This window comes from Styela clava, chromosome 7, assembly GCF_964204865.1.
Source record: "Styela clava chromosome 7, kaStyClav1.hap1.2, whole genome shotgun sequence".
NCBI classification, from domain to species: Eukaryota; Metazoa; Chordata; class Ascidiacea; order Stolidobranchia; family Styelidae; genus Styela; species Styela clava.
The window spans coordinates 23,231,558-23,243,144 of record NC_135256.1 but is presented as its reverse complement, the minus strand read 5'-3'; the positions used below and the strand labels follow the sequence as shown (position 1 = coordinate 23,243,144).

The 11,587-nt window shown below is 36.4% G+C and overlaps 1 protein-coding gene across 1 annotated transcript; it reads left to right on the top strand.

Annotated features, from left to right (window-relative positions):
* The first annotated feature begins 18 nt into the window (after positions 1-18).
* LOC120327606 (uncharacterized) lies at positions 19-8,492 on the top strand. The gene is made up of 9 exons (XM_039393937.2): positions 19-129; positions 1,164-1,309; positions 4,728-4,878; positions 5,576-5,748; positions 5,990-6,203; positions 6,595-6,726; positions 7,184-7,330; positions 8,046-8,177; positions 8,286-8,492. Exons 1-9 carry the CDS (start codon positions 43-45, stop codon positions 8,397-8,399), a joined length of 1,296 nt encoding a protein of 431 aa, XP_039249871.2. The 5' UTR covers positions 19-42; the 3' UTR covers positions 8,400-8,492.
* The last annotated feature ends 3,095 nt before the right edge of the window (positions 8,493-11,587 follow it).

The following is an 11,587-nucleotide window of genomic DNA, read 5'->3' as shown; positions in this document are numbered from 1 at the left end:
ACTGTTTGAATTCAAAAGGACGTCGTGAAGACGAAGACAAAAATGACCGCGGCTGTCCTAGCTTGCTGTCGCTACAACAATGACGACGGAGAGACAACACGAAAATCGATGGATACAGAATATAACACGGTGAGTTTTCCCTTCGGTTTTACTCTACCAGTATAATATGATTGAATTACAGGTATATTTAGCTGTTATTTTTGCTAATATTATGGTGTGTACTGTGAATTTGATTCATATTAGCTGTTATTTTTGCTAATATTGTGGTATGTACTGTTAATTTGATTCATATTAGCTGTTATTTTTGCTGATATTGTGGTATGTACTGTGAATTTGATTCATATAAGCTGTTATTCCTGCTAATATTGTGCTATTTTTGTAGTTGTCTGTGTTAATTGATTTGTTTGTGTCTTTCTACAATATACATGCACTGCGATGGTCTGGTATAATAAACAAATTGAATTGAATTATTAATTGTATAGTAGACTATACCGCGTCTCATTTGATTAAAAATACTGAAATGGTGAGATTTTTATAGACGGTTTTCACCAAATGGAGTAAGATGTGAAACAGAAGCATCTGTCAAAGTAACTTTATGAACCTGCATGAAGTTTATTATCATAAGTTTAAAAAAAACATGGTAATTATCCACCTGATAGGTTTCAGTGTGGCTCTGTTCTCATCTTCTCGCGGGCCATGTTCTTTACAGCTAGTTTTTTTATATTTTTTCAGGGTACCACTCATGCAATAACATCGTCATCAACCTTTAACAGTAGTCAACATTCATAGCCGATTGTGAGCGTTTGAGCGAGCGAGCGTATTGTAAATCGATTATTTGTCCAGACAAATTCGCTTCGCCATGTAATCAGCAGTAAAGTTTTATAGCACATATTATCAAGTGATCAATACACATGCCTGGTCCGTCGGTTTCAATCATTTCTCCAGTGAACCAGTTTTTATATTGCATAAATAGATATAAATTTAGTTTATCATATATTCATTGCAATAGCAAGAAAATTGGCAAGAGAAATAAACCGTACGCCATCTTCAGCTGTATACAAATTTATTGATTTTGTAGAGAGTTTTCAATGAACCGGTCATTTAAAAAACGATAATGGTCAATACCTAATAATATAAGATTTATTGTAGATATTTAATTTCAGGAATACCAGGCATGGCCGTATCAAGAAAAGGAACAAATTAGGCCGCCATCAAACAGAGAATTAAGCTTCGATGCATCGGGACAACACGACATGAAGACAATGTACGAACAAACCTACGTCAATCATCCCAGAACATCTAGAACGTTGTAAGTTTCCTTTTTATCGAATATTTATCAGATAAAAGTTTTGCATTCATGAGAGTAAAAGCCATTTTAATTGTTAAATGGCCATAACAGAAAATCCGGGAAATAAGTAACAATATAAAGCACAAACATAAGCATCGTTCGTGGGTGATAAGGATGTCCTAACACAGTGGTTCTCAAACTTTATGTGCTTGCGGACCCCCCATGCTTCTATGAAGTATCCGCGGAAACCCAAAATTTTGAAACCGAATACACGATAGAAGAACATAGCATAGTGCTATTCAGACAACATTTAAATTAGCTGCCACTCCTCACGTAAACAACAAAACCAACGTACTGATTTATCTCATGTGAACGTGTATATCAAGTTTGTTCCTTGCTTTCGTCTTGCTTTGAACAAGTGTAGAAAATCCATGTCCACATAAGTATGTGGAGACGAATGGGATAATGATTTTAAATGCAGTGTCGTTATGCTCACGACTACTTGGTTGGTGCAATATATTCATGAATATGATATTAAAACTGAATTTTAATCATCATTTTTTGATACGAAACGCCTAAATTGGGATAAGTCTTGGTCGTTTTCTCGCTTTTAGCCATTTTGCTGCTAACAGAATGAATGCGAAACTTTACAGTAGCGTTAGTCTGACGAGATCGCTGAAATTCCGTCACGGAACCACGGCACAGAGACGTCATCACACCGAAATTTTAGCTTTCTAGCGACAATAACAATCACCACTGAAATCTTGCACTGAAAAGAGCGATTATTTCACAAGAAGGAGAAGAAAATGCAAAATGACAACGTTGGCCTATAACGCAAAATCTAAAGGCTCTTGCGGTACTCCTGATATTCCATCGCGGACCCCAGTTTGAGAACCACCTGACCTAACATACATCCATATTATTCAGCGAACGAGTATCTAAAGTAATTATTCGTTGTTCAGTGTAAGTATCATTCCAAGCATCTAACAGAGTTCTACAAATTCACATAAAATGTACAAAGCAAAATAATGAATTCATTTCGGAATTAGACCCAGTGGTGGGATTCTGCCGGTTCGCACCGGTTCTAAAAAACCGCCTCGCGGAACTTTATGAGATCAGCGAACCGGTTAGCATTACTGGTTACTGGCAATGTTCTGTTTGTAACGCAGAACCGGCTGAAAAATATGACTTTTGTGAAGGAACCGGCTTACGAAAGATTTGAATCCCACCACTGACTAGAACACACCTCAAATATAGTGCCGATAGCCAGACCGACTTACAATTTTGCGCCGATGTGTCTAGAGGACGGCCCCCAGTGTCGCTATTACAGCGAATGAGCCTTTTCAAAACAATTTTATTATTCAATTTTATCTTATTTATTTTACACTATCCACGTCTAATTTTACAACGTTTTTGCAAAACGTACATACAAATCCCATCGCTATCCCCAATGTGTCTCTATAGAAACCTTTCGAAGGCCTGAGCACATGTAAAAAAAATTCTATTTTTTCTCATTATTAGATTTTCAAAATAGTGTCGAAGAACTTTTTATAATAATACCGAAGCACATAAAAACGGAAATTTTCATGACTGTATTAATGCTTCTCTACTCCTATTCACTCGTTCATTATAATATTTTACGGAATCATCAAAATCACACAAAGGTTGGTATTGACTCACAAACATTCACAATATATTTCTACCTCCTTTTGTAAGTTATTATCATACCCGATTTTTTTGAAATCTCGAATTATTACAAGCCGTTTTACCCGACTGTATCATATTTAATATATATCATATCTTGCGTTTATCTTATTTACTTCTTGGAGCTCATTTCGCTGGGTTGTAGGCTACTTCCCTAGGCTAAAGAGGTAAAAACATGTTACTATCTCATGTCAGAATACTTTTCCCGTCCTTATGATCATTGTAAATAGCAACTCTTTTACATAGCTACGTGATATTCAAGCCCAATTATCCTCGCGACCAAGCCGTGGGATGAAATTAAACCAGACGTTAGAGAAATAAAATTACAGATTTAAGCTCACGGTTCATCGTCATTGTCATTCATAATTCAGTGGATAATCATTATATAAATATACATGGATATGAAATTGCCCAGTCATAGATATTATATATTTTTTCATCAATCAATGCTTAGCAAGAACCGTTCATGTGGTTGTTACCAATACCTAATTAAGCTGTAACGTCAGAGCATCAATGCGAACCTGATTTTAAAATGGGAACTTGCTAGAACTGTGAACAGAGTTAGGATTAGAAGCATTACAAAATAAAATATTTATGAAAAATATAAAATAAGTAAAATTGCAGAGAGGCCTATGACACTATTCCTGTCGAAAGTAAAAAAGATATATTCAAATTTGCGTGCATAATTAAATCTTGATCCAAGTGGATGAAAGTTGGGAAGCCGGACTTGGCGCTCGTGGTACTTATTCTGCAATGAATGAATAGTATATTAGTAAACTAACACTACATTGAAAAGTACACGATACGCCCTTACGGCTTGCAAAATATAGCTTTGTGTTTACACAATACAAAAGTAGCTTCAAGCTTAATAACGAAAATAACAAACTCGACAACTTGCTGACGGCGAAGACGGAAAACCGCAAGGAAAAATAAGATAATAATTGGCATAGAACGAATTTGAAATATTTTTATAAATAATATCAAAACGAGAGAAAAAGAAAGTCAATCAAAAGTTAAAACCTGATTCGATATAATTTTGTCTTTCCTCACATTTATATAATAATAATTAGAAATCAAATAAGTACTAATAACAAGCTGCACTATAGTTTTTCTCGTTAAATCGACCATACCCATATTACCTAATGCACGTAATTCTGAACGCAACAATTAAAGCAAACAGAGCTCTTCTCTTTTAGATCGATTGCCCGGACCAGAAATCGACTTAAAAAAATTCTCTCATCCAACAATTCATATAATCGATATCTATGTACTAATTGTTTTCCCCTGTTGCTAATTAATTCTTTTGTTTTGTAACATCGATACCACCAATGAGAAGCATTCGATTATTTCCGCACATTCGAGAACAGGCCATGAATGGGAAGAACACATGAGCATCTTAAAACGAGAACGTTTTAAAATTATGGAAATTTACCTTTCCTAAAAAATTTATTATTTCTCTATTTTATTTTATTTTTTATATTTATGTTAGATTGTTAAAACAATAAATTAACTAAAATGTTAAACGCCTTTAATGCCGCTGTTTCAGCAAATAAGTAAACATATGGGCCTTTTGCCAATGCCAAATTTTTGTGGATTTTGTTTTTGTTTTATCTCCTCGTAAGTCCACTTTTCGAACGCAGGCTCGGGACTAGCTGGAAAATCTTGACTGGGCATATTCCGTCTCGTTCAACTATCATTGATATCTTTTATTAAATCAATTATGTCTGCTTGACAGATGCATCAGACCCCAACAGAATCAGCACAATGACCTACAAGAATATTTCCACTATATATCAACATACAAAGATAATTTTCGTGATACTTACGGTTTAAACCAGCGACGTCGATCATTTCGACCTTGTCTTGCGGATGGGAAATTCATAACGGTGAGACTTAGGATTATCATGTATTGCAATGTAATGTAAGATTATAAGAGAGAGTTTATTCCATTCGTCAAATCACAAAACACACAATATATGCAAACTCATATAAACAATAAATAGACCGATGCGTTGGTGCACGACTTGGAGGCAACGATACGAACTTTTGGGGTCACCAGATGAAGTTTGAAAAAATTCAATTACGCGAAGATGACTTAGGCGTTAAACTTGAAAAGTTGAAGTTTAGTTGGACCTGTCATGTCGTAGGAGGTCCTGGTCCAATTACATCGTTTCGAGACAAAAATTGACATACTGCCTGAGACTCGAGTTTGATTGGTTGCTTCAATCCTGAAATGTACATATATGGTCCATAACTTGATTACTGATAAATTTGATTTCTTTTTTGATTGACGAAATTCCAGTTGTTGAATTGAAATTGATTTCGAATTGATCAGGTAAAGTTCTAATTTGTATCCAAAAGCAGAGTGAAGTATGTGCATAATAAGCTAAATCAGTCTTCTCTGATCCAGAAGCAACATCCAATTTTTTTAATAAGGAGGCTTAGATCATCTTCTACATTTAATTCATCAGCATTTAGATCAGAAACAGCGTTTTCACCTTTAAAATCGCCATCTCTGAAGTATAAATTTATAAAGGTAACTTGATAAAACTAAATTTAACTAAACCTCACTTTATATTTGAGCAAAGTGACGAAGAGAAATTATCGGTTAGTCACGAAACATACAGAAGATACAGCAATAAAGAATGCTCAACAGCCAAGAGAGCACCAATAATCATTAAACCGGATATAGGTGGTGTCATTCCCAAATCAGAAGATATTAGAGAGGAGAAAACTACAGTACAAGATAACTTCAAGTACGTTGAAATGTTTTAAATAAACAAAATCAAAGAGCGCAATACACTATGACATTGATGCTCGAACATCTCCAAAGTATTTCAAAAATGAAACTGTCACAGCTGTGTTTCATTAAAGAAGTTCTTCTGCATTTTTAAATGATATTCGACTTCGAACGATAGCCGTGAAAGTTCACTGCTGAAAGTTCACCTCTGGGCTATAGTATCAAAATCATTGTGTTAAAATATGTTTTTCTCGCAGGTGGCCGGGTCTGCAAAAAAGAACGCAGTCAATAATTCCATGCCCAGCTAATAGCCTAAATAAAAATTGTCGGATGAATCTTTTAACAACGAACAAAGCGGATTTCGATTATAAACTACCTGATCCTTGCCAACCAGTGCCTATACTAGTAAAAGAAAAGGGAACACGGGAGAATTGGCGTTTCGATCCATTCAATCATCGATCTACAGTTCAGGTAATTCTCGCCTTTTGAATATATATTTATAATACTTATATGGCAAATGTGACTTTTCCAAGGATGAAATATCAGGATTTGGATCTATTATCTTGGAAGCTCAGCATTCTATAATATATTTCGTTGGTTGAGGTAAATAGCTGATTTGAAACTTTTGTTGCGTTACCCGTGCCTTTTATCGACCAACACTGAAAGTGTGTAACATGAATTCAATTAGCCAATACTGGGTGTTTGATGCCATTCTCTGTTCTGAATCTATTCTTCTACTTCATCCCAAGAAGAGTGCTATTTGATATACGTTGACTATTCCTCGATTTTATTCTAAGAAGAAAGGTGGCATATATACCACACTGATTAAACGAAGCGAATTTTAATTTCTGTTCTCAAATAGGATGATTATATCCAGCATCCGTTTGTGCTGAGACCGAAATCATTCAAGCCTCTACAACATTACGTGGTATCTGAGACCCCGTTCCAACCACAAACTCTGTACAAAGACGATTTCAAACAATTGCCATACCAGGTAACAATTTCAAATTTTAATAAAATTTTGTTGCATTCGCTCTGGAGATTATAAATTATTGAAAAGTATATTGTTAAATGTGAGTTACTGATGATCAAGAGTGAGAAATAGAGTTTTCATCAAAACAATCTCCATATTTTTTGGAATTTACAAAATAAATATCATTCTACTCATGTTTTGATTGACTTCTCACTGGATGAATTGCAAACATTATTACCCTTTGCACTATTTCTCTAGAACACCCCAAAAAAAAACTATTACACATTTCAGAATAATTAAAAAATAGTTCAAAACGCGAATCGCCATTGTGACTAAATTCAAAAGTGCGATCAAATATAGCAAATTAAATAATGAGGGCTGCAGCTAGTTAGAAATAAATCCGATAGAATCGCAATCAACGGTATATCAATCGATGTATATACCGGGTATAAACACATATATACTATATTTTCTCTAGGGACCACCAAAACCGTACAAATTGGACGGAAACCTTCAGGTACGACAAAAATGCCCATTTCAAGGATCAACGCAGTACACTGACGAATTTGTTCACCCACCTGCGAGTTACCGCCGTCGTCAGTTTTCAAAGTCCACACCAACAAGGGTGAGGCTATACGCAAACACTGTACAAATAGGCTATAAATTTGCTCAATGAACCGGGCATTTATGGAGCACTCGAGAACAATGTCATATGGCTATATCGTGGCCACCTTTAGGGCATCCTTTGATTGGTAATAAATTACTATTTTAGTACGTAATAACTTGTGATGTAATCATTAGCAGCCAATGTGATTCGGAATAGCCAATTAGTAACATCTTTGAAATCTTCATTTTTGGATAGAGTTCATAATTTGTGTTGGTGGCGGGAAGCCAAATTGTGTTAGTGCTTTGGTTGGTAGATGACACACCAGTTACGAAGAACCATAAAGTGCCACAGTTGGTGACATGGCGTTGATTCATAATTTCACCCCAGTCACAGGTATATCGTTTATCGTATATAGAGGATGGTGAGAAGCAGTCAGATATATCTGAGATATATGTGCCAATTAGTCAGTAGAGAAGTTCGCGAGTTTAAACTTCCAGTCTGCCCTACCCAGATTATTCCTGTGGTTAGTCGGGCCAAGTGTTTTGCTATGTATGTTCGAGATTGGGCCTCCCATTATAAAAACTCTTCACATTTTAACTATGACTGTATGGATAGTTAGGAATCTTGAATTAGGCGAAAATAAAAGCAATATATGTCGACAAAAACACGTAGGTAATTTATATGAACTAACGTAGTCTGCAACTAAAGCAATTCAAACATATTTTATTTCCAGGCACTGAAAGGAAAATTCTATGACGATACGTCTTATAGCATGAACTTTCGACAGTTCGATAATTTTCAGTCCGCCCCACGGGTTAACTTCAAACCGGTCAGAAAATACAAACCACCAACTATTGCTTTCCAGGTAAACAACCTTTTATTTATATCTCATTTAGAATTCATTAAATATCGGGTTAAAAAGTGCTGTTTGCAGTTATACCTTCAGTTTCAAATAGTATATTGTCTCTGACAGGTCGAATCGACAGCTCATGCACATTACAAAGGAGAGCAAGCCCCGCCGAGCACGATATGCAATCCCAAGACAAAACCTAGAATAAACGATGCAAAATGTTCATGTTCTTGTTAAGGGAGATTTCAATATTTATGTAATTTGATAACATTTGAATCATGTTCTTACAATCTTATTTGTAAAACAAGTAGATATGCTCACATGAGTTTATATTTTTTGTGTTATATGACAATGATCTGTATACAGAGAAAAACTAAAAGTACGCTAAACTTGAAAAATTGAGACAATTACTGCACTCTTGAGTCCCAAGTCGGGTCGCTTCTCTCTCGACTCACAAGTAGAGATTATAATTCATAGTAGATTTCATTTCAATTGATGATTTTGAAGAAAAAACAATAAAAAAATACGAATAAGGTACGTCAAGCTTTTTACGGTAAAAAACGACTTTATTAATTGAAATTCATCGAACAGTTTCTCTTCAGAGCATTATCGAATCATTCATTTCATATGGCCAGGAAAAAGCGACAAATGAACATTCAATAAAGCCTATATAGGTTAATTCAATACCGAGGCCGTGTCTGACAATATATATGATATAAAATATTGATTAAGTCAGGTTCAGAAACACGAGTCTAGTTAAACATAGTACGATCTGAAATAGAACTAGTGGGGCACTGACACTTTCAGGATCAAATGATTATGATTACCACCTAGGCAATATTATGGAGGATAAAGTAGTATTTTACTTCTATAATAGCAAACCCGAAGTGTAACTAGAACAAGTCACATTTATTTCCGCACATTGATTTATATTGAGGCTTCAGGGGTCAAAGTGGCCAATATTCATTACCAAATGAGTCATATTTTCATGAGATTGGTTGCAAGTGTGTGTCATTATTACAGACTTCCGATATTCTATGGATTTGATTCACAATTATTTGGGTTGTGACTTGTGATCTATCAGGGGAATTTATTATTAGTTATCTTTAAACTTAAAATATAGCTATGGCCAGCATCCGATCATGCTTGCGTCTAAAATTACTTAAAAAAAACACTTCCTTCCATGTTTGCACACAACTAAATATATCAGTTTTCTCCAATGGTGGGATTCAGCCGGTTCGCACCGGTTCTATAGAACCGTCTCACGGAATTTTATGAGATCAGCGAACCGGTTAGCATTACTGGTTACTGTCAATATTCTGTTTGTAACAGAATCGGCTGAAAAATATGACTTTTGTGAAAGAACCGGCTGAAAATGAAAAAAAATATTTGAATCCCACGACTGGTTTTCTCAAATATTAATAATGTCAACGTCTTCTACAATCTACACCATAGGTTCTCAAAGTACTCCATACGAAGCACCAAGGCTCCATGAGAGAAATCTAAGGGCTCCGCGAGCTATTCAAACTAATTGTTGCCAATTGATTGCCTCTGTGAGCGACTGCTTTATTGTCTTACCGACTACGTAATGATTCATGCACCCATGATTGTCTCGTTGCGATCTGTTTTGACCCTGCTGTTCTCACGAGTTCAACTCGTCAAAATTTTCAGGGGTTGAAGATTGTTGTTCTCGCTAGAAGGCTGATACTTTTATTTATTCTTATTTCGCAGTGGCGGCGCGTGGTTATTTTGACAACCGGGGCAAGCTACTGCGGGACCAAGTCACCCCCATCTACGGGGACAGGATGAGCGCTGTAAGTTCTCCCATCATTTTATGAGTATAAAAACCATTCCATCGGTAACAACCAATCGACAAAAGCGACAATTTTTAACGATAAGAAAGTGTCTTTAAAACCGGTCCAAGTCAAGGGATTAATAAATATAGACATAGTTTATTTTGAAACCTCTTTCAAAAGGAAAGGCAATATTTACCCAGATAAATACAATGACATATTAACAGAAACTTCGGGAAAGCAGACAAAACCTAAAATAAGGTTTAAAACGTTACTATGAAGAAAGGAAAGGCAATGCAAAGATAAGGACATGCGTCGCTCACTCATAGATATATATGCTGCTAGACTTCTACTGCTTGAACATATATGCAACACGCCGCGGTGTTACATCGAGAATCGCATTCACTTGATTTTTGTATTGACTTAAACATTGCGTTCGTTTAACTTGTGTAGTAATTTATTTGTTATTGTTGACGCCGTGATTTCCCCTGATTGACAGTGTGCTTCCACACACTTTGTTACGAAACAATTGAAAGAGTCTTCGTGGCAATTGCTTGCCCAGACATGTCTCGCTTAGACATGGATAGTTTCGGTAATATGCTTTAGATGGTGACAGCACATTTGAACCTACGTACATTTGAACCCGTACATCTGAACCCGTAATTTGAACCCAGGACAATTGCACCTGTATACTATTGCACCTATGGACATTTGAACCCACGGACATTTGAACCCATACATTTCCACCCATGGATTTTAGCACCCGCATATAGATTGAACCCGCGAACATTTGAACCCGTGTACGTTTGCACCCGCGTACATTTGAACCCATGTACATTTGCACCCGCGGACATTTGAACCCGTGTACGTTTGCACCCGCGTACATTTGAACCCATGTACATTTGCACCCGCGGACATTTGAACCCATGTACATTTGAACCCACGAACATTTGCACCCGCGGACATTTGAACCCATGTACATTTGCACTCACGGACATTTGAACCCACGTACATTTGAACCCGCGTACATTTCAACCTACATACATTTACACCAGCGTACTTTTACACCCGCGTACAATTGTACCTACAGACATTTGCACCCATGAACATCTACGCCCATGGGCATTTGCATTTACGGATATTAGCGTCTTTACATATACACCCTTATCCTTCCATGCTATATACCAGGGCTACTCAACTGGCGGACCGATACTTGGAAGGTCCGGATTCGGACCGCGTATGATATTTTTATTCCGGAAGATTGTCTCCACCTAATTTTGGATATGTATAAGGATGTGGAATATTTCGCGGTTACTCAGTTTTCCACAACTCGCTTTTCCTTGACTTTGTAACCGAAAAGATCGAGTCACTAAAATATTGTTGGGCGCAGTATGAAGTACATTTTTTGGCCAGACCGGACCCCAGGAATTTTCAAGTTTTGTATATGGACCTTCCTTTAGCAAAGATAGTTGAGTAGCCCTGCTATATACTATAGTATATAGGATTGGAAGGTACACTTAGGATTCTTTCTCCAAATGCATACGTTGCGAAAACACCATAGGATTCTTTCTCCAAATGCATACGTTGCGAAAACACCATGGAATTCTCGATTATATACTCGAAGGCTTTATT

What these genes read in the sequence shown, in the direction of transcription:
- LOC120327606 (XM_039393937.2), top strand. Translation starts at nt 43, where the DNA reads ATGACCGCGGCTGTCCTAGCTTGCTGTCGCTACAACAATGACGACGGA. An exon ending in CCCAGAACATCTAGAACGTT is followed by an intron (nt 1,310 to 4,727) that starts GTAAGTTTCCTT and finishes TCTGCTTGACAG; the next exon opens with ATGCATCAGACCCCAACAGA. An exon ending in ACAGTACAAGATAACTTCAA is followed by an intron (nt 5,749 to 5,989) that starts GTACGTTGAAAT and finishes TTTTTCTCGCAG; the next exon opens with GTGGCCGGGTCTGCAAAAAA.